We start from the raw sequence: 24,640 nt of genomic DNA, 5'->3' as shown, positions 1-24,640 counted from the left end.
TGCAACAAACACAATCACAGCTAAAAATCACTGTACATGCAGGTAGATTGAGTAGGTAGGGAAAGAATGACTTCTCTAGTAGAACCCCTGTTAACACTGAAAAACCTTGCATGTGAGTTGATGCAGCTGAAAGCATTGAGACACTTAGCGCTCAGAACTGATTCATAACATGAGATGTGTAAGAGAAGCTGGAAAACCTTAAACCAGAAAAAAGGAAAGCAAGCTGGAGGGACTAGGAAATCTTGGGAGAGCTGACTAGAGTTCACTAACAGGCCTGTCACATTTGAGCAACAAAAATGAAAATACAGAAAGACACAGGAAGAAAGATTTAAAGTAATATATATGTAACATTTCACTAAGTGTCAACTAAGGTAAATGTAGTATTTTACAAGCAGAATGATCATCAAAATAGGGCATCATTTACCGTGATAACAGCAGCTGCTATTGGTATAAATGATTAATACAAAGCAATGTATATATAGCTGTGAATCAGATAAGCTTCCTAGCAATGGCATCTCTTACAGATTCCCATGTGTCTGAGACAGAATGGACCACTCTGATCCTTTGAACTCACCCTTCTATAACATAAATGATCTCTTTGGACCAGAGCACCTGTTTTTAGAAGAAAAAAAAAAAAAATCTTGTTCTTAAAACTGCCAGTGCTAAAGAATTCACTACACCACTGTCAATTGCTGCACTGTTTGATTTCAGTTTCTGTTAAAAATCTGCACCTTGCTTGTCATTTGAGGTTTGCCTACTTTCAACTTCCAGTTATTGAACCATAATGTTTCTGTCTCCAAGGCTCAAGAGTCCTATACTATCAAGTTTTCTTTCCCCAAGAAGGTACTTATAGACTGCAATCATGCCATTCCCTTGCTAATCTAATTGGATTTAAAACTGTAGATCAGTCTTAAAAAACAAGCAATAAAAGGAGATTTATTAGATAACCCAACTGATCTCCAAGTCCCCAGCTCCTAGAGATCCACAAAGCTCTAACAAAACCAGCCAACTGACAGCTTGACTATTTTTCTGAATACTGCTTTAACAGAACATCAACTGAAACAGTTATAAACAATCTCTCCCAACATGAGGGCACAGGAATTGAACCATTTACATACTTGGTCTTTTGCTGACCAAACATTAAAAGCGATTGTTCAAACAATGACAACATTTTATCACTGTGTCAGGAAAGACAGATAGTACCCCTTCCAATCTTTTTATTAACTCTTCAGATTTTCTGTCTTCATTGTGTTTCCTGTATATGTATAATAACAATAAAACAAAATAAAAGCAAGACAATAGCCACTGCATGAAAAATTCTAGAGCACGTAAGCAGCTTCCTTATAGCACGTTAGGTCATTTCCTTCAGAGACATTTTATCTAACCCTTTTAAAAATTAGTTAAACTAATACTGTACTCTCCTGAGCCAAGTAATAACAAAAGCCCTTTTTTGTAAAACACTTGGTCAGGGAATTGGTAATAAGCTAATCAACCTTTCACTCCAGATCACTGGCTTAAAACCAAGCCTTGCTTGATCGTGCCTAGAAGGCTCTGCTATGTGATAAAAGTCTGATGCTCTGTGGAAAATAAGAGGGGATACAGTCAAGCTCTTGGCAAGGTATTGCCCGTCTTACACTGGCACTCTTATCAACCAGAAGTTTCATCAGAAAATACATATATCCTCTGCAACAGAATCACTGGCTTATCTGGGAGGAAGATCCTGCCTTTGATGAATTTGAAAGTATTTCTTGAGCCAACACTCCTCCCTCAAAAATACAGGCTTAAGATCTAATGGCAAGGGGTATTTATGATCTGTTCGTACCGCATACCAAGCGGTACGCTCTGCCCCATCACTATTCTTACATGTTCCAATCTGACCGTTACCACTATTTACTATTATTTTAAACAGAGGACTTCAACCTCCCATCAAAGGCACTGTCCTCTAATTATTTTTAAATTGTTTTCACTCAATTACTGAAGCAAAAGGCCCCTAACAAAGCCATCACCCTCATGCTGCTGAAACACCATCAGCACTCTTAGCAGCAAACAGCAAGAGACAAGCACGAAGCCAACACAACATTTTAGTATTGATTTCTCTAAGAAATTTAAATCCCGCAGGGCATAAACATCAATTTAACCTGTATGCAACTACAAAATGGCCTCACTCACAGTGTTCCTCACTTCAGCCAAAACACTGCTACAACTGGCATAGAAACACGCTTAGCGGTGAAGGCAAAGGCGACTGATGGAACAAGTACCCCAACGTTCCTGATAATTCATAAGAGTTTTGGAGACTACAATCACAGAAGCCAGTCAGTCAAAGACAACCACCAGCAGAAAAACCTGTCTCATAGCCTGACACAAAGCCATCCCCAGAGTGTCCCAAGGACCAGTGGCATCTAGCCTTGCCAAACCAGAGCCACTTCATCCTCCAACGGACCAACACTTTGCTGTGAAGTGACAGCCTCACGCCTTGCCTTCAGGTTTCTGTGCCTCTGCATGACAACATGAACGATGAAACACAACTGCTCCATGTTATACTAATTCATATTTTCTGAGCTCCCCTTGCTCCACCAGACTGCCCTCCTTGCAGACAAAGCCACACATTATTGCTACCTTAAACCTGCTGAAAAAAGCATCAGAAGAAAACACCACCTGAAGAAAAGGGAAATTTGGCACCTTGGAGTTTGCCCTCATGTAATCTTAGACTGAGTTCTTCAGAAAATAAAAGTTCCCCCTCTAACCACTGAGAAGTCAGGCCCAGCATGCTCTGACATTTCCCTTTTTTTCCTAGCACTGCAGGACTGCTGTTTTGTTTAAGAATGCATCCCCTCGTATATCCAATCAGAAAGATGTACTTTCACACATTTGAAACACTGGTAACATGTAGCACTTAAGGAAAAACCCTGGCTCATTCTTACACCAGCACAAAGCCATGGGCATGCCTGTGTCACCCCAGCCAGCACTTAAGCACCAAGTACAGTCAGTAGAATTCAGGGCACCAACATTATTTGCAAGTGATGGATTTATGTACGTAAGAAACTGTAAATTACATAATAAACACAGACACAGGATTTTATGGACAAAGCTTGCGCTTGTAAAACGTGGCACCTTCTATCCATCTTCCCCTGCTGATGACAGTTAGGTGGCAGAATCAGGTTCCTAAAGGTACAAATGTGACACAAACAGCACATCAGGCAACTGGAGTGCTATGAACTCACTGATAGGCACGACAACCTGAAGGGAGAAAGCCCTGTCCAAAGACTTCAACAGCTTCAACACAGACCCCACCCCACATAAGCAGCCTACCTACAAGGCAGGATTTATTAATTGCTGCTGCAGTCGCACAAAAGCTTATTTAACACAACTCTGGCACACACCTGACCCAGTATGTATAGACTTGGTGCTCAGATTACCATTGACATGAAGGTTTCTACACTGTAGACCAGTAGATCATTTAAATATCTATTGACTATATGTGTGATCTCCACTAGAACCCCTACCTGTGTGCTGTTTTCCTTCAGTGTACGTAACATACATCATGGCAAGATTTACTTCACCCATCAGTGGGCAGAGGGGTAGATTTTGCTCCCAAGAATTGTAAGTTTTGTGGGTCTTCATCAGTACAGCTTCACTAGGTCCAAGCAAGGACCACTGCAACATTCTCCACTCAGTGTCAATTTTAGGATGAACTTTAGGATTGCTTGGTCAGAAATAGAAGCAACTCTGAAGTGATCATCAAGATTATTAAAGTATATACTGGCAGATCAGTCTGAACCACTGACAGCTTTATAGCTGCTGTGATCACCTGTGTCACTGAGCTGCAGACCCTGTCATTTCTCTGTAAAGGTACCATGGTTTTGACTTCAGAGAGTCCCCAAACCATGCAGCAAGCATGTCTGTATGACCAGCATGTGAACTCCAGTTGTGAGTTTGGCTTTCAAAAGGGGATGGCTGCAAGCAGAAGAAGGAAGTGACAAAACAGAAGGTGTTTATGATACAATCAAAATTCAGGAAAATAAAGGCAGAACAGCAAACCTTCACGTTATCTGCATGAATCTCTGAATCGGAGGATGTAAACAACAGGGACAGACCAAACTTCACTTGTTTGTTTCTAGATCACAACGCTCTATCCACGCCTTAAGCACATAAGCAAAACAGGATACAGGGTGTTACTGAATGATTTCCCCTGAAATCTGATTGAGAAAGATTAGAGCAATTAGAACAGAGTGACACACACTTTTAAAACCCTTAAATCACGATTAATGTAAGGTTTAACTTTTCTCCTAAGGATCATCTGGTGACCCTGTGCCATTTTCAAAACAAGGCTGACACAGCCATCCCAGCCTTAAAGAAGAAAATCATGAGACAGAATCCCCTGCCCTCTACTGGCACACCAGCCGCACTGAAACCCGTGCACATGCCTGCAGGCAAGCACAAACAGCACCTGAAAAGCTGTTTTAAGGGTTTTTTTTAAACTACTGTTTGTAATTTATGTAAGATCTATAATGTACCAGACACATCAAACTGGGAACAAAATCTCACATATAAAACACTCTTTCAGCATCATTGCACTTCTTCCAGCAATGCTAGCTAGACCAAGGATTCAAAATACTGCTCCTAGCACAGATAATATATTCATTAACTGAAAGTAAATTCTAAGGGATTATCTAATGTTTGTCATGTTCACAGTGCATAACCAAGAACTCTGTATGACAGATTTTTATTTATTTATTTTTACAAAATTCTCTTCCACATACGCTGCTGCTTTTCAGATTACAGCCATCCAAACTGCATTTGGACCAAGAATAGAGAGGCAGGTTCATGACTGCCAAAATGATTTTCCGGAACCTTGGTGCCAGAGCTAGGGAAATTCTCACCCAGGTTTCCGACTCATTTGCACCACTGAGATGGCACCACACAAACCTCAGAACACCATAGCAAAGCATTTGTTGTGACTGACCATGTCACTTCAATTTCTGTTACAGATCAATTTAAAAGGTGTCATTATGTAACTTTCCAAATCTTGTGAGCAGTTATTATTGTATTCTCCCATTAGTGTAAACAACAACAACAAAAAAACCCAAGATTTACACTGCTGTGATTATATTTCTGAATGTAAATCAGCTTGATTCCTGGAAAAATCAAAGTACGTTCCCCATGTAGACAAGGCCTAAAAGGAATTGAATAAAAACAAGGGTCCTGACTGTATAGTTCATCCAGAAGATAAATAAGCTTTTAAATCACATTAAAAACAAAAAAAGCAGCCTGAAATACAGCAGCTATTAAACAAGAGAAAGTCTGGCAATACCAGAGTAATTCCCACAATGCTCATCCATACCCTGAAACACATTCAGAACACACCCTGTTTTCAGAGCTGTCACACAACAAATGCAGATGTAAGCCTGCCATCACTACACAAATAACAGAATATGACATTTAAATAATACTACTAAGGCAAAGTGGAAGATGCATACAGCCTACACTACATACAGCAGTTCTTTTTTAAAGCAACTCATCTGTTAGTTACCAAATAGCTAAAAGACCCTTGGGATGCAACAAAACAAAAGCATACAAGGTTCCAAGTAATGTACAGGAACACAATGCAATCACACCCATCTCCTTTTTACTGTAGGCATCTATAGCATTAAAAAAACACAACAACAACAAAAAAAGCTTATTAAGCCACATCCTAAAACTAGTTAGGTCTTTGGCTGCCCTACTTAGCCTAAATGTATTTACAGATAATTTCTACCCATTTGTTTCTGTGTCAGAGTTGTCCGATACCTTATATAGTTCTTCTCACACTCTGGTGTTTGTCTAATGCCTGACATGTACAGACTGCAAAAGTAGCCTCTCCAGCCATGAGCTCTCTAGGCTATATAAGCCTAGCTTTTGGTGCAGCAGAATCTAAGAATGGAGGATAAACAGGTATTTTAAACACGATCTATTTGAATCTCTGCCTGTCTCCAAAAATAACCTCCCCAAATAAATAGGGTTTCAAGTATATAAGAAAATATATAACAGGAAAACCCTTACAGTAGAAATTTATGAGGCGGTGTTGCCAAGCTTTGTGATTTGTTCCAGTATCTCTATATTTTCTCAACTTTCATCTCATGGAGTTCTCTCTTAAAAATAAAGAAATTCTATCCTTCATGATTATGGATAAAAGCCTGGAAGTAGGAGTCAAGCAATGGCTTGTAAAAGAGGAGGTCAGGATGTAAATAAAAACAATATGATTTTAAAAAATAAAACATTGGTTAAAAACCTTCGAGATGAGTTAATTCAGTATTTAAGATGCCACTGGCTGATACACTGACAGAAAACGCCAGTAATACATCTTATCAACTTGCCTGTATTCTTTTTGTAGAATTGGACAACTAGTAATGATCTGATCCCACTTCTGTAGGTAAAATACTGGCTGACTTTGTTGTTCCAGTGTGCTAAAAACTATTCATATTATAAATTCTAGGAAGCATGATTTCTTGCCTTCTAAATCACAAGACAGGGAAAGGCATTCTGCTTTATTAACACAAAACTGAGGTAAAGGGTAAGTGACCAGCTTATGGCAGATCCAGGAACTGAACACAGATTTCAGATTTTCTGAGTTACAGTCTTGTGCTTTAGGCAGAAGACTGGTCTTCTTTTCACCTAACAAGCTATCGAAGCCCAAACTCTTATTTAAAAATTGACAGTGCGGCTCAGTAACAATGAAACAGCAAGAATACTTGAAAAAGAAGTCATCTTAAAGTTAAAACACTGGTCCTTCTAAAGTTAACACCTGCAAAAACTTGCCCCCAACACACCGTCAAAAATTTTTCCAGGAGGCTAATTTAGAATTCATACCAGTTTCTGTATCCATCAGGCAGGACAAGAATCACAATACTGACATTACTGTTGGGACTCCTATCTTTGTGTTTGATCTCTAGTGCCATTCATTCTGCAGCTTTTCATCATACTTACTGACTTTATATCCCAGCTTTTCAGCATGAATCCTCTTGGCCATGAACTGCCCTTCAATCAGTGCTCGTATTTCCACCTCCTTTGGAAAGTCTGAAACCTGTACCAAAGAGGGAATACATTAAGTTAACAAGCACCTTACACAGTATACAAGCCAAGCTGGAGACTGGTTAAAAACGCAAGACAGATTTATAGTTGACTATCCTTGTCTTCACCCTGAAGTCTGCTTTCAACTAGGCCCAGTTCTTCACTCATACGCACAAGATGAACCTAAAGACTCATGACAGAGAACACAACCCATAACCTCAGTGCTGTTGGCAAATCCATCAAACTTGAAATCAATGCACAATGGGAAAAGGTTCTGCTGCAAGTTGTAAACTCTTCTCTATGCATTTTCCAGCATCAAATCTGCTTAAGAATCAATATCTCGAAAATATAAAATTAAAGCAAGTAGATAAAATTCAGATGCATTAAGCAGTGTCACAAAAATTTAAATCTATTTCTGTCTGCACAAAAGTGAAACCATGTAATCTTTTCATTAATTTATTTAGTTTCCATACATAAATTTTTTCTGTCCTTTCGTCAACCAGAATATAAGAAAGGCAACAGAAGTAGGAAGATACTGAACTACAAATACAAAGAATCTTCCACAAAAAGTTTAGTTTTTCCACGCACTACAGTAAGTGCCTACAACTTTTAGAACAGCTAGAAGTGATTAAGCATTCATTTAAACAGCAAACATTTAAGAGACTAGTGCTACACTGCAAACACAAGATAGTATCAATCTCTGTTCACCTAGATGAGGTCTAATCGACTGGGAGTCATGACTGATCAAAGACATCTCTTGAGTTTCAGTACCACCCAGAAAGCCAGATTGTTTAAGCCAGGTTTAAACAACAACCGTTCCTCAAAAAAAAAAAAAAAAAAAAAGATACAAAGAACTTTCTTTTCCATAACCTAATTTCTATTTTAATTCCAACTGGACTTGAGCCTGTGCTTACTTACATACCACTATGTAGCTTGTAGGTTACTCCAATACATGCAGGACAGCAAAATGAGGTCTTTACTTTGCATCCACATTTAGTGCAAGATAAAAGACAAAATATTATAGCCCAGAGTTTCAACACATCCTTATCTCTGTGTCTGAAACTTAGAAGATGTGGACTAAGTCATGTAAGTGTACTAAGCTCTCAATAATCTTAAAGTTAATCCTGTTTCAAAACCAGTGTTGGTTTCAGTAAATCCACATTTTCCAGTAAAGGAAATATTTCCACAAAAAAATACCATATAAGTTCTAGTTCAGACTTTGCACTGTAGATATTCTCAAGCTACAGACCAAATACTTCCTTATGAAAATCATCCCAGGGACTTGCATCGATAACTGAAACTTGAAAGCAAGTATCTCAGACAAAACAAAAAAGATGATGGCAAAGATTTCAAGCCTTGACAGTACTCCTTCAAGGTTTGAGACATTAACTAGATTATTACTACCTTTTGGTTGTCTCTGTTGAATCTGTGAATCCCAACTGCTTCAGGAGTAATTTCCATCACATCAAAGTAGAAACCTGCATCAAGGAACATTAAAGAGCGTCATGTTTGCTCCTAGCCCAAAGTTGAAATCTTATTTCAGCACATAGCTAAAATGATAATAAATGTTTATCACGTATTTGGAAAGACATTTGAGTCACCACACAGCCTGTTTCTTAACCAATTTCAGTCCACACATGTATTGAATTTAACTACTTTCAGTTTACAACAATATGGATTTAAGCATGTCTGGTTTTATGCATCCAAACAATATAATAAGCAACAAGCCTACCAAAGAGCACATATCCACCAGAACACACACACAAGCAATAGTAGACAATATATAACACATCCTAGAAATAGTTTCAGTAGGTCATATGCAAGGGTGAAAGAAAAAAACAAAACAGAAAAAATGGTTAAGTTAGTAAGAAGAGCACAGGAATACTGGAACACTTCATGCACTGGATTAGATTTCATGAGCTTATTAGAGAACATCAGATATTTTAAGTCATGAAGCAGAGCTAGTCTCTGAATAGTTTTGATGAGATCTGAAGAAATGCAGTAATGGTTTGTAGAGAGCTAGACAAAAAGTGTGAAAAAGCTTTCTTTTGTGTTGATGGCAAGAAGGGTTGGTCAGAAAAGATATTCAAGAAAGGAGACCAAAAAAAAGAAAATGAGGACAGAAAAATTCAACAGAATAGCTAAGAAACTAAGGAGAGTTTCTGAGGTTCAGACCTGGGAACAAGAGTATGCTGCCCTAGGAGCCCTACGATTATTAGCCAAAAAAACCCCCAAACAGTACCGTGCTTTAGCACACATAACCTTTTTAGTTTAACATTCCAAAAACCTGCCAGTAAGCAACACTGTGGGTTACAGATCTGCAGACCCTGCCAGGAGGATGTATGTCCCAAAATTTCTTTTCTGACCTTGCTGCCACCTTGAGTCTGGCAGATGAGGTCTTCAGGTAAACTTGCTGGTTTTATTAGCCTTCTTAGGTACCTCCCAGACGCAACAGGACCCCCATCCCAGTCACTCCTCCTCCTTCCCTATTTGCTACCCCTGTTACTCTCATTATCCCAACCTCACCTTAGCAGCTGCCTCTGCCCATCTTCAAACCTCTGCAGGGGCATCTTCTCACACAAAAGGGAGTGCAGGGAACAACTGATACAAGGAAAGGTGCCTAACCGGTTACTTCTTTGCTCAGCTTCCCTCAGGAACTCAGATTGTGGACATTACTGTATTTTTACATGTATACCCAGAGGTTATCCAAGCATACAGGTTATTAATGATGACTTTCACAAAACACCCATTTTACAGAGGATTGAGATATCCAAGTGAATATATTATAATACAAATTTTTAAACTTTAAGGCAGTGTCCTGGTATCCTTCAAATCAGTAACAATATTTTCATCAACTTCCAATTTTTTTAATACTGTCTAAAGTGGCTGACTTCTGAGTTTTGGAATAACTTCTCCCCATTTTCTGAAACACCTGAATTGATTTGTCTTCTAGTGAAAAGAGATTCCTGGTCATTTTAATACCCCACAGAGATTGGATTTGACAGGAAACATAACAGAGCTTCTAAAAATTAAAAACCAGTGCTAACCTCACAGTGTCAAGAAACTGTATCTTAAATTCACTTTCCTAAAGAGTGAAGTCTTCTACAGCTTAAATATCTACATTTAAAAACTTTGCTACCTACAGTTCTTAAATTCATTTTATGGATATCAATTCAGATCGAAGATGATGGTGATGATTTCAAATCCAGCTCTGCAATGGTTAAATTTTAATCTTGATTACACATATGCTCACTTTTCAATAACTTAATTCAGAGCTATATACTACACTTGCAGAATGGTAAACCGTAGGAAAGAAAATAATATAAAACTTAAATACATGGGTTTATGTATATTATTTCAAAATATTTCCTTCATCATCATTTTGTTTCATTTCATTCACTTACCATAATGTGGGGAAAAAACAGGGGTGAAAAAACTCTTGTGACATACATTGGGGAAAATGCAGGAAATCTGGGTATCATTTGACATTACTGCTTTGTTCACATGCATGATCAAGATTCTAACAACTGAGAAAGAAATAATATGGAGCCATTTAATTCACTTGGTTTGAGTCTTCAGAAAAAGAAACAAACTTTAATGAAAGCCTCCTTCAGAAATTACTAGTTTTAAACATTCTACAGCTAAGATGCTGCTAACACACTTTCAATGACAAAAAGAGCTCCATAAATATAATTTTCTTAGTGAATATCGAAGGAAAATACTATCATGACACTTAGCCTGCCAACAGAGCATTTCTAAGTACACATTAGGAATTTCCCTTGCTCTGGTTAACTTAATTCTTGGCCTTTATCATGACCCAAGTAAAAAGCTGGTACAACACCCACTCAAGTATGTGTCTAAGCAACCCCTGGAACTCCCAAGCCCTGCTAAGGCTCATACCCAAGTTTCCATTGTTTCCAGCAACAGTAGATGATAAGGCTTTAGAGAATTCATCCCAGGAGCCTGAAGCACAATCATCTCTGATCCTCTCTCTCATCAGAGAGCCGTTCTTAAAACTGAAACACACAAACATACCATATGCATTTCCCAAAACATTTGGCTCTAGATTTTTAAAGCAATTTGTTGTTTTACTCCATATTGGTGTTTATTGTATCAGCTGAATTAAGCTGGGCAAGCTAAAAGATACAATCACTTCTTCATTATGGAAAGAGATAGAGATGGAGAAAACTAGGTAAGAAAGAAAACAAATATTACAGGACATGTTGAGGAATGCAGTGCACAGATGTTGGTATACATCTCTCCAATGAGTCAGCTTAGATCCACTCTGGCAGGCCACACTAAACCCAGGCTAGCTCTGAACAGCTAAAACATCTCCTCAGAGAAGTACTCTGACACAGCACTAAAAAGCTCACTCTGAGATGACTCTGCAAGGAGAAGCAAGAGTGTCTCTACGTTGCATTCATGATTTCAGGAGCACGGTACTGGTATGGAGCCAGCTTGGGTCCAACAGGACTTAGGAGGTCTAGCTCCATGCCAGGATCTGGCAAAGGAAAGCACCACAGCTGCATCTGCACGGTTGAGGTCCAGAGCCAGTAAACCATGCTGTAAAATAGGCATCTGTTCAGTGTTTATAGTCTTTGGACCCTTTATGCAGTCACCTCCTTTGCCATCTCTGTGAATATAACACTCCTGCAAAATACTGCCGCACTGGACTCGGACCCAGAGGAAAGCAGTTTGAATACTCTCCAGCACGGAGTTATCAGAGCAACTCAGCAGGAAAGGCAGAGAAATATCCAGAAAGATGGCAAGGAAATTACTGAACTTGCTCAGTAGCAGCAGCTGAACTTACTGGAGTTTTCTGTACAAATACTCTGCCTGGTAGCTCAGGCACTCTTTTTCTACTAACTGAGGGTCCCCTATTAAGTCTAATATTCTAGAAATAAAGGGGCATTGGTGCAAAAGGGGCAGTGCCAGGGCAGAAATGGCTAGGCAGGAAGAACAGGAACTCTTTATATCTGCATGGCTACAGAGATATCTTGTGTTCTGAAAGGCAGGTTTGGCCTTCTGCACATGTTAAGCTGCAGTAAAAGAATGGCAGTATAACAGTTATTCAGAAAAATGCCTCAGCGTCTCCTTTCCTATTACAAACAGGTTGCTTATATAGCTCTTTTACACAGCAAAAGTGGGAAAAAATTGGGTAAAAGAGAAACTTGAATGCAAAACTTACTTAAAAAAAAAAACCAAACCAACCAACTGCTGGGAAATCATACTATGAAACTCAGTAACTTGCAGCTGACATCATGCCTTTGAACTCAACTTCATGAACACTGTTCCCATGTCATTCACAGCCTCCTATTACTGTACAGGTAAGACTCAACATTACAGTTAAAAGGCAGATTTGAGCTTTGCTGAAGTTTTGAGTTTCGAGCACCTACAATCCAGGGGATTTAGACACAAAATTTATCTGCATATTACTTGTAAATATTTGCCTAAACCCTATGATCTGTTTTGGAAGTTTTTACCCTGAATACAGTGACTCAGTGAGGGAAAACATAGCTTCAGGCCACCTTTCCACCTACTTGGCTGGCGAGGGGCCAAATAATTCCTGAATCACAGCAGCCAAAAGCTACCATGAGGATCATTCTCTCAGATGGGTTTCTTGAGATCTCAGTGTTTTCCACATGCACAGCCTAATACATCCCTGAACAGCACTGACTATACTCTTCTCTGAAAAGGGAATCTTCACGTGCCCCATTATGTCCCCTGTGGACCACTAGAAGAGCACAGAAGTTATACAGCCTGGTCAAGCTTCTGACATTTCACATTACTGTATTTCAGAAGATTGTTATTCCTGTATATTAAATGTATTACCTTAGATTCATAGTGAACTGGCTCTATGTATACGTAAAAATAATTTCAGCTTTTTATTGCCATGAGAATTTATCCTCCACAACTCTGCAGTTTCAGTTACTCAAATTAAACAATAGGAATACTATAATGTTGATGCAAATATTTCAGCAGTAAATTGCCATATACCGTACAGAATGCTGAATGTTCTATTCATTATCATTTTGAAAAAGAAATAAAAACCACTAACATAGAGAAAGAAATGTATATTATTGATCCCAGATGAACAAAAAGAAATGATATTACCATAGAAGTGCCATATATGTTTGAGAATCAACAGGATTGCAGAGTATATGACCTTCTAAGGCAGGAGTTGGTTCTTGGATCCACAGAAACAATGTGTCACTCGTGCCAAGGCTAATCTGGAGGGGGAGAAAAAAAAGAAAATAATTGAAGCATTATCACAATGTGCATGGGAAGCAATACAGAAATTAAATTAAAACCATTTGTTATTACCACTAATTGTTTTTAAATTACACATTAAGTCAATTGGATTCGTGTTGAAGCTAGCTCTGACTTAGGTTGTCACGCCAGTGAAATACATACTAGATAGAGACTTAGGTTTTAATGTCTGGAGCATTAGTTAAAAATACTCACAAGAGTTTACTTAAAAACTTTCAGGCAGCTTACAGATAGAAACAAAACAAGCGTGAATCCAATAAACAGAAAATCAACACTAGCAGATAAATTTAACTGATAACCTACAGCTATTTTACATTTCATATATTTCATTTATTGAGCGATATGGACAGTTTTCAGGAGTATGTTTTGACTTACTGCAATATCTCCTTCTTGAAGTCTCATCCCTGCCAATGATGCTGAAAGCAAAAAGTCAGAATACCAGAAAAAAAGTCACTTTTTTGACTCAACCATACCATGTTGTATGAGACATCATAATACATCGTGCTGACCATCTCAAAGTACAATATAAATGGCAAATATGCTCATGATGGCCTTGGCCTATACACTGTAAAAGACAGACAAAGCATTTGGGTGAGAGAGTGATTTTTAACAAAATCAAAATGCTCAAGACAAAAGACTGCGGAACTTCATGATTATCTAATGTTTTATGTATTCAAGTTTTAAATACAGTGGACCCTTACTTAACAACACACTTCAAAGGAGAAACTCCCGCTTAGATCAGACTACTCACATATTTATTGGACTAAGCTAGATTTGAATCTCTCAAAGAAAAACTGGACTTTTGGGAAATGCAGAGTTTAACCATCTCCCGGAATATGAATGTAAAATATACCATGATGAAGCCTCCATCTTTATTCAAACCTGCACGTTACTCTAATACAGATGAGTATTTTTCACAGTCTTGAGAAACAGACAAATTTGCTCTATACTAAAACAGTCTCCAGGATTCAAAAAACTGACCCTAAATTAACACCTTCCCTTATACTGAGATCTATCAGTCTAACAAAAGGACAGCTCTAATTCTTAGAGAAATCCTATGAGGTCCATCTCAACCTTTTTGCTTGAAAAGATATACAGCAATTTTTTAACTCATATTTTCTAAGTTAAAAGGTTAGCAGTTCATAGTGAGAATAGTTTCTTAGGGGCAGGCAAACCAAAACTGAAGTTATCAAGAGGCAAATGAAATCACCTCTGATTACTAGGCAAGAGAATTCATTTGTCATACCCAGCTTATCCAAGATGTCTATATCTCAGAAGAACCAGTGATGGAAGGCTGTTGGAAAAAGGTATTAATGCTGATAAACACGATGTTCTTTCACTGTATAGGGAGTATCTGAGAACCAATGAAATCGATTTAGAATTTTAGTACATACATAATCATATTCACTGAATCTTACACATTTAATCATCTCACCTGGATTGTCTCCTGTAAATGCTACTATTTTACAGTCTGGGCTAAACCCATAACGCTGACTATAATATGGAGAAATGGGCCCCTAAGGAAAGAAAGAAAAAGAGAGGGAAAAAAGCTCAAAAAATGGAAAGTAATCTTGCAATGTATGACGTAACGTGTTGTTACATAGAACTGAAAAACCCCAGAGCAGCTACGATAATCATTTCTGTGTATTTAAGGTATGAATGAATACTTTAAAGATTTTTAGCCCAATTTTTTTTGTTGTTTAGAACCTCACAGAAATACCCTCTGATTAGATTTTGAAATAGGTTAAATAGTAGCATTTTAGCTTCGGGTCCTTCTCCAGTTATTCACATCAAGTAACATAAACACATCCATCTGTTTTGCACACATACGTGAATATTAATACATAGAAATTAGAAATTCAATGCAAACATAAGAGGAAGCACAACATTAATATACATCACAACATCAAATGCTGGAAAATGATCCCTATTAGTTTAGGGGTCAAGAACTGTATTTTTTTTTAAGCCACATATGATAGCCATAGAGAAAAAACAGGAGAAGAAAAAAATCCATAAAAAATACAAGGACATCTATGAGGATTTTTTGTATGTTCCTCTCCATCACAGAAGATCAGCACTGAATACAGAGGGATCAGGTGATGGGTATCTACAGTCTTACATGTGCACCAGCTAAAGCAATAGCTCTCTTTGTGCTGAGTAGTAAGACTAAATTCATTTACTCTAAGAGATGTGCAGCTTGATTTGATTTCACCATTATGCTACATGAACTGAGGAGCTTTAAACATCCCAAATTATTCACAAAGATTACCTCATTAACTCTACAAACAGTTTAAAACAAGGTCTCTGTCAAGAAATGCAGATGTTGGGTTCTGTTTCTGCATTAATAAATACTATGCACAGTTCTGCAGTGACCAGGTGCTTGTGGGCATGGGAGGGGACCCCAAAGATTCTTATCACTGGAGCACCTACCAAAACTTCTCTCATCACAGCCCAGGGCATGCAAGAATCCAAGGAGATCAACAATGAAAGCTATGACAGATGCCAGCTAGCAGCTTTCAAAGATGTCTGTTTCTGGTCTGGCATACACATTCACAACACACCTGGAAATATTAAATCAAGCTGCATAGCTCTGAGGATAACTGTGCGCGCACGCTTGCGCGCACACACAAGTACACTCCAAGGAAGTGCTATTAGCAGAACTCTCAGCACAAAGCCTTATTTTTTTGCTTACAGCTCTTCTAGACAGGCACATACCAGGACTGAATGGGATGGTACAGGGCATCCTAGTTTCTCCTCTAATCCAGGTGCACAAGCATTAAGGCAGGACACTGACCATACCTTTTCCCAAATCTGCAGCAAGTTCATACCAGAACCTACAAGACAGATCAAAACAGGAAGCACATATCATTAAACCTAAGACAGTACTGTATCAGAAAATTCCACCTCGTTACAGGCAACAGAAAAATCACAGATGCATATTTTACATTCAAAGAGAACGGTTTCAGCTCTTCTAAGCATAAAGGATACTGATAATTCAGCCTCTGGATAGCTTTCACCTCTAAAGGTAGCAGGAAAGGCTTCTCTGACGCACAATGCACTAGACAATTCAGTTATTCCCAAATTAAGAGCAAAAAGAAGAACATGGATGCCTCCCCATCAACTCCTCCCCAAATCTTCCACCTTAGACAAAGACTTCACTACAGCTATCTAAAGGTGATGCAGCAATATCACATGAAGGTATGTTGTGCTCACCAGAGACCTAACAAATGAAGAAATTCCCCCCTGGGTGGTATGGCTTTACACTACTCCTTTGAGTCCTACTCCTACCTTTGAGTAATATCATATAAGCATCTAAGTCCATGCTGACTAATCTTCCTCCATATCAACGTTTCCTTCTTCAGAGATGACAAAATAAAGGCTTAGAAGTCCAAAAAAAAAAAGCAAGAGGTCAAATTTTCAAACGTAGCGTCTAATTTCAAGGCTAGTTTGGGAAGTCCAGCTTTGAATACCAAAGTCATGATTTTCAGAAATGCTGAACAGCTCAACTGAAATCTGTAACACCTGCAAGTATGCAACATGTCTAAAGTGTAGATTCTGTGAACTGAATTACAGGTTGCAAAAACCTAGATAACTGATTTGGTCACCTATTTCCTCACCAGAACTATCACTAGATCCGAGGAAGGCCTTTGCAGTTTTGGTTTGGTTTCTCATTGCTTCTTCCTCAATATTTTATTGCTGTTGAAGTTGGTTAGTGGCCGAATCTACATTACATACTGAGCACTCCACATCCCTTGCTTTTGTTTCTAAGATGCCTTTAATTGCACATTTCATTACACTTGAAAATCTGTATGTGTTTCTGGTTAGTACTGTTCAGGGACATGTTAAGTCTTATTCTAGATTAACAACATTTTCATTTCAAAGACCGTTTAGCCCATGACTTATCTCAGAAACACAGGCATATTCTCAGCTGAGCACAGTGGAAAACCTGAAATTTGCTTCCATTCAGTACATCTTTAAGTTTTTTAAAACACAAAGATGGTGAAGTCCACCCCACATGCAGTGTCTGTGGAACAAGACTATGCTTGCAATGCTGGGACACAGAAGAAAAGGGATGCAACCCACATCTTAGCCAGCACATCACAAGGCTCTAGCAGTGCTCTTATTCTGAAGAAGGGTGCACGCCTGCAACACACTCCACACACATACGCTACTGCTGGTTACGCACGCACAAATGAGCCCCCCATCAACTCCCAGCAGCCTTTTTCACATAAGCTTAATAATGAGTTTAATAATGTTTATAAATAAAAGTATATATTTGTGCAGTCCGATCCTAAGCACCATCAACAAGGTATGGACCTAGTGCTTCACAGAGTGTTGTGAACAGAAGATGTGACACACTGCAGCTGAGGTACTGGAATAACCCAAGCCAAACAGTAGGATATTTGGATTATATTTAGTAACATAAAAAATAGAATTAAATTTACTAAAAATCAATCAATCCCATTTCAGGCAAATTAAACACACTTAACAAATTATGCGCCAGTTTATTTGGCCTATGATTCTACAGCAGGAATTTGAGAGACCACAAAGTGCACCATGCCTTCCACAGGCAAAAGGTGCATTTTCCTTTTCTGCTGTCAAAATCGCTACCACCCACAGAGAAGGAAAGATGGTAAGATTTACTCCAGCTTCTCTCAGTTCTCTACACGAGAACACTCTTAAATCTAGCCATCCCCTCCTTCCAGGGGTAAACCGAGTCCTTCCAGGGTAAACTGAACCCAGCATCACTGTCTGCACTTCCCGGAGGCAGAGGGTGTGAGCAGCCTTGAGTCCCAAGCTCTCGGGCACAACAAGGCTTTCTATGAGGAAATACGTACATCTATAAATTTTCCTGGAAGAGTCCCTGATTTAAAAGCCCAAGAACCCCTTCACTAAATTAAATTAATCAGTGAGCAACAGAATCTCTAAATAAATAGGAATTTTACTAGAGAAAGGTTAGTTGTTGTTTTCTGTGGTTTTTTGGAAAAAAAATCCTTTCCCCTCCCCACCCTGCAAGCCAAAGAAACATTTAACCAGTATCCTCCAATGCAATTTTGCTAGACGTAAGGACAGCCTCCAATCTTTCCTGCATAAAACAGGAAAAACACTAACCTTTATAACTGAAAAGGTCTAAGTTTATATTATACAGAAACAACACTTCAGTTTATTGACTGGTAGATTTAGTGGCACAAAGACTTTAATATGCCCTGAAAAAAGAAAGATGAGCTAATTTACCTCGCCCTCAGAAACTCATTTAAAAGATGCGAAACAACTGTTTTACAAGAACTATTAATCTGTTGGCCTGGATACATCCTATCCAACTGCAGGCACCTGCATGAGAATCTCCAGTCAGTGGAAAATAAAAAACCAGAGCTGAACGCTCCCTGGAACCACTTCTCTTTCTCCTTTGATTATACGAGGAGTGACATACAGCAAGTTCCTAACTCAAGCACTTCTGGTCATGATCTACACAACTAAGTTCAACATATAAAGTAAGTAATAATCTGACAACTAAGGGGAAAAAAAAACCCCAAAAATCAAAGGCAGCTCTTCGACTTGTCACTCCAAATGTCACTCCATCAGCAATGAAGGTCAATAGCCAAGGCCATGGTCTAGTAAGGACTGAGGAAAGGATCAATACGTGGATGAATAGGATTCAGTATTTCACTGCAAGCATCACTGACTTTTAACATAAAATGACCAGAAGCACAATCAGGACTTGCTAATATTTACTACATATACAAAAGTATAAGTGCTTCAACACTGGGGGGGAGAAAAAAACCAAACACTTTCATTATAAAGACCAAACGATGCAGACTAACTGGTTTTATTAATCAACAAACTAAAGATCAATATTCGCATAAATTTATAAACAGTTAAGTGTATCTGTATTACAGCACTCTGGATTGCCTTTTCAGTGAGCTAAAATCATAAGCAGTGTAACTCTGCTGACACCACACAAGGTACATTAGGAGTAAATTCAGCCCACCACGCTTCCTTTTGAAAAGGCTTCAGTTCAAAGCATCCTTGTTTGATAGAACAACAAAAACAAGTATGCTAAGCTATGATTTGCCTAAGGCTCTTAGAAAAGCATTTCAAAAGATAAAGCTTCTCTAGGTCAAGAGCTGAATTGCTGTTCTTTAAGGTGTCTTCTAAAAGAAACAATGCCTCAAGTGTTCAAGTTGTTTAGGTCCCAAATGTATCTTACTTTTAACATCTGCACAATACAAATGAAAATCATTCTTCATTCCACCAGAATGTAATTTCATTTTTTTTAAATCAATCACCCAGGGTACTCAGCCATTCACGAGGAGTGATTTGAACCTTATGAGATTGGACCTCTAAAAAGAAAATGAAAAAAAAAAAATCCTGAAACTAAATAGCACATTTCCTACAATAACCTGCAAATTTAGAGAGATAAGTTATTGTGCAGAGCTAAACAATTTGACAGGGTCTTTTAAAGACGATATGACCTGAAGTTAAACCTACAGAAATGAAGAATAGGTCTATTATCTGAACATTATTTTGAGAGATGCATTTTAAACTATAATATACAGGTACAATGTAAAAGATCAAGTGAATTGCAAGAAATGATAAATGACAAGAAAACAAGTTTTTAGCTGGATCCAAATAACTACTGCATACTTTATAATTACATTTTATTACTGGAATTAGAATTCTCTCTTATTATGTTAACAGAAGAAAGGAACAAACAAGACAAAATATAGCTTACAATGCCAAAAGATCTTTTGTCTTGCAAATAGAACTATAACATCCTGCTTAGTTCTCTTATCTTTTTTCACACAAAGACTTAATAATCTTACATGCATAAACATCCAGAGGTATAACAGAACAGGCTCTCCTAGAGCTGTTCGAAAAATGCAATACATTTTCTAAGAAAATTTTCCAATGAAGTAAATTTTCATTTTCTTTAGTTTAAAATGTTTCGGTTTTCAGTCAAACACAGAAATTTTCATGTCCTGAAATTGAAGAAGCATGAGTTTCCCCCACTTGCTTCCAAGTAGAAAAGGCAGAGGTAACATTACCAAAGGGGGGGGGGGGGGACAAAAACACCACACCAAACCAATCCCAAAACGATATTTTTTTTTAATGCTTATAATTTTAAACATTTGAATCAAAATTAACACTTCACTCTCATTGAGAAATAAAAAATCAACATATTTCTTTATCAGAAGAGGTACCTTGAAGATCTCACCATCTCTCTTTGAAACACAGTACATGGAGCTAGTTCTATGGGTTGCTGAGTGGCTGAAGTGCTCAGTATTTGGGCCTAGCAAAGTGCAAATCTCCAAAGAGTTACTGTTGCCAATAATACACAAAAAAAATAAAATTCACCTGTGAAAATACACGGCTAACAGTACAGGACCAGAAGATAGATGTAATAATCTCACAACTGCTGCAAAATAAGCATGGATTGCCTTACAATTTTTAAGGTCTCTAGTATAACTGAGATATCTGACATTGAATAAGTTGTCCATTAGCTAAAATTGAGGTGTCATGCCTTTTCCTATGAGCTTTGATGGAACAATGAAGGAAAAAAAATGAGTTGGTCTTAACACATGGGTGTCAACTATGGCTCTATAATGTAAAAATTCCTTAGAGATCCTTGTTATCTAACCTTTCAGCTCTGAAATATATCTTCTCTTAGTTTCAGAGCAGGAATCAAACATGCTATTTAAAAATAACAGCACAGCTCCCAGGAAAATGGTTTCCTTTGTAACTGCCATTTAAAATTGCCATTTAAAAGCTGGATAACTGAGATAACACACAACAGAAAAGAGACGCACTAGCCTTGTCATTTTTTTGTCTTTGTTATGATGACTAGAGAGATATGGAAGGTTAAATATTTTTTTTAACTGAGTTTAGGATTTTTTTTGCTTGGTTTATGCTTTTTTCTCTGGTTCATTTTGAAAAGATATTTCTGTTGCAGATCCATACTCCAGTTAGGTGGGGGGAAAAATAATCACAATATACATCTTGTTCACATCCTGTGCAACTCCAAGCTAAACCAGCAAAACCAAAGAACAAATAGCAGAACTATGAAGTCTAGCCTAAAAATCCACAACTTTTTCATGTTTTTAAATAGATATTTCAACATTCCTTTATACATCATAAAGTAATGAAAAAAAGGAACAATTTCATTCAAGAATATGTTCTGTGCATCCATTTTATAGAAATGGGAATCATACTATGATGGGGATAAATAACCACAGCTGACAGCACTGTCAAGAGTAACAATAAATTGAAAGGAGTAACTTAGCTTAAAATCTAATATACTTGTCATTAAAGTTTAAAGACTGAAAATAAATAGCAGAGACCTTGTCCCCCTTTTATGTAAGGTAGGGATGGAGAAGAAAATTTCCTTGTTGAATTGTACTACGAGAAAAGCCCACGCACTTACCATCACTGTAATCAATGGGTGCATAAGCTCCTAGGAAAAGGGAAGCTGCAAAACTACTAACCAAAGAGATTCTCTGAAAAAAAAAGTGTGAGATAGTAAGTCCCATCAGTATCCACTTCAAAGAAAGTAAATAATTAAGTAATTGGAAGCAGTAAATGTTAATAGATGCTTAATGTTAGGCACAGAAAGCAGACAAAAATGCACCTAGGATTATTCAGTTCTTACTGCCTAAGTAATACACCAGATATCAATCTAAAAGTAACCCCATGATAAAAGCTGTTAATAGCTTTGCATTCTGAAACATGAAAAATACACCTAGTATATTAGCATACTCTATGCTATCATGAATTAATTCACAACTTCAGTGTATCACAGAATCTCATTTCAAGGAAAAACACTTACTAAGAAAAAAAAAAAAAACAACAAAGCCACCTGTATTGTTGATGACAGGGAAAATGCCTAGAAACCATGCGCTGGTCCACCCAGAGTGCAGGTCTGTAAGCTTTTTAGTAGCTCTGGCAAGGCTCTGCTAGCACCTTTACATGAACTCCTATCTTCCTGCCAGCTGAGACCTCAGACCTCCCAGGAGTCACTCCCAGGAGCCGGTAATAATCAGCTTTGAACTGATCCACTACCTGCAGCTCTGCCTCAGGGTATGTTCCAACAGGACATTAAATCCAGCTATAGGGCTTCTAATACTGGCCCCAAAATGCCCCAGCCACATGACACAACGCACTGATCCAGCACAAACTTGCTTCCACTTCAAATCTGCTATAGAAACTACCAAGTTAACTGGCTACCGCCAAGCTTTCTGCATGATCAAGTATTATCTGTTCCCAAGAAGCTGGCATAAAAGCTGACAAATTCCTTATTGTGTGCTCTGACTAATTCAGAAGAAATATGATTGTCACCCAATAACTAATCAGAATCAAATCTCTACTGGTCGAGTGAGGCAGCAGTGACAGGTTTTTTATTAATGATCACAAAACCACTGCTTCCCACAGCATTCAAAGACAGACTATAGCCAGAGCTCTAAAAGGTGGTTATAATGGCCAGGGAACTTAATGATGCACTTGCTCTTCATGCATCTCTCCCCAAGAATATATCATATTGTGCTTAGATAATGAAGGCCTACCTTCTGTGGTGCCCCAGTGGGCACTAGCTGCCTGAAATGGAAGGAAAAGGATGAAGTTAAACTGTGAATCAGCCAGTTTAGCAAGCTGACCTACAGACAGAAAAACATCCACCTTCCACATGTCATTGAGACTGCCAAGCTGCTAAGTGCTTCTTTAGGGTCCCCAAAAGCAACTCTGGCATAAGAGATATTTTGTGCTTGAACACAACATCTTGCATATCCTTTATTGCTAAAAGGTGCCATCAATGCAACCAGCCCTCAAAGTCTAAAATTGGTCTGACTAGTTCTCAGTTCCATGGACCCACTTCCTCCCCATTAATGTATCTTTCTCTAAATTTAGTCTTAAGCTTATGATCAGACTGTATTAGTATTCTGTTTCATCCCATACCTTACTAGTGTAAAGGTTATATAATGAAAACGTACTAAGAAAGAAAAAAATATTAAAAATTAAGCATTCTCCCACAAAATACAGTCAACTTTGCAACTCCCTGTTAACTGTTTCATGCAGGGGAGAGATTTTAAAAAACACAAAAAATTTATGATCAATGCTATCAAGAACTGCAGCAATACAAAAACAGGAGCAGCCTGACTTCACAGGTCTGGATGTTTGGCATATTCTAATCACAGGACAGGAGTCCTTCTCTCATTTACGTCATATTTGCATGGAGTTTTTACCTTGCTTCAAACCATGGCATTTCAGTCACAGATAGATACAGACTCAACAAACTGAAACAATAATGGAATTGCAAGCTGATTTCTGAAAATTAAAAATCAGAAGGAAACCAACTATACAACGCAATTCAATTGTAATAATAGAATCAACGTAGCTTCTCAAGGGAAGAACTACGAAAAAAGTCTAGAATCAATGGCAGGTTTTTTCCTATGCATATCCGCATGGATGCCAGTTTGTATGGCAGAGCAATCACATTTCTGCATGCAAATGGCCAGTTCTAAGTGTGAAAATTTCAACCGTGTGCTTAATTACCCGCTTGTGTTCAAACTGCTGTAAATACAATTTGTTATCACCAAAATGAAAGTGTTTTTTAAAACTTCTTCCACAAAGGTGAGATCCAACGGAGCCTGCTGTGTTAAATATAACATTCAAGATAGAACAATTTTTATCTGCCTAATGACTAATAATTTAACAAAAAATAAAATAATCAAATTTTCAATTTTCATCTTAAAATCAAACACGAGAATCAAAACACCCTTTAGTAAAAAAAGACTGTAAAAACATCCCCACAAAATTAATCTTAAAATATTTTCAACTGTGTTTTCCAATAAGCATATTGAAGTTGACCCAACCTCAGTTTGCATGTAGACTTCAGGATTCTGGCTGTAAATCTTTGCTATCTGGTTTCCTGTAAAACGCTGAGAAAGAAATGCAAATGCTTAGAAACACAAACCCTAAATGGAGTCAATAATCATTAACTCTGTGTAATGAGTTCAGTACATTGCACTTTGGATATTTAATTTGCCTGATGCATGATGAAAGTCAGTGCACAGTAGGCAATCTGCGCTAAACAGGCTATAACACATAGTCTCATTATGAGAATTTTGCTCACCTTTTGAAAAAAAAGCATGTGAAAAAGCATTACTATCCATAATTTACATTTCAGAAATGACAGTTCAATGGAATGAATCACACTTATTCTCTGCACAGGAACCAGCACAATTCAAATGCTGCCTTCAAATCCTTGAAAAGGTTTAAGCTACCCAACCTATGTACCTCTCTGAGGCAGGTGAATTGAGAGCAAAGCAGGAAG

The 24,640-nt window shown here is 38.0% G+C and overlaps 1 protein-coding gene across 8 annotated transcripts in view; it reads right to left on the bottom strand.

Annotated features, from left to right (window-relative positions):
• The window catches only part of XYLB (xylulokinase), a 100,026-nt gene that overhangs the window by 52,227 nt on the left and 23,159 nt on the right, over positions 1–24,640 (bottom strand). For 6 of the 8 annotated variants that reach the window (XM_052807390.1, XM_052807364.1, XM_052807400.1 and 3 more), the window contains 9 exons: positions 24,180–24,245; positions 21,740–21,812; positions 16,033–16,151; positions 14,753–14,834; positions 13,693–13,733; positions 13,162–13,277; positions 10,948–11,063; positions 8,452–8,525; positions 6,964–7,060 (listed from right to left, as the gene is read on the bottom strand). In XM_052807390.1, coding sequence (XP_052663350.1) covers positions 6,964–7,060; positions 8,452–8,525; positions 10,948–11,063; positions 13,162–13,277; positions 13,693–13,733; positions 14,753–14,834; positions 16,033–16,151; positions 21,740–21,812; positions 24,180–24,245 — 784 coding nt within the window. Of the gene's footprint in view, positions 1–5,837; positions 5,911–6,963; positions 7,061–8,451; positions 8,526–10,947; positions 11,064–13,161; positions 13,278–13,692; positions 13,734–14,752; positions 14,835–16,032; positions 16,152–21,739; positions 21,813–24,179; positions 24,246–24,640 lie in introns of those variants that run through there. The other 2 variants (XM_052807408.1, XM_052807369.1) reach the window with 2 other exon arrangements.

Source organism: Harpia harpyja, chromosome 1 (genome assembly GCF_026419915.1).
Source record: "Harpia harpyja isolate bHarHar1 chromosome 1, bHarHar1 primary haplotype, whole genome shotgun sequence".
NCBI classification, from domain to species: Eukaryota; Metazoa; Chordata; class Aves; order Accipitriformes; family Accipitridae; genus Harpia; species Harpia harpyja.
The sequence above is the reverse complement of the archived record's forward strand: the minus strand, read 5'-3'. Positions and strand labels throughout refer to the sequence as shown.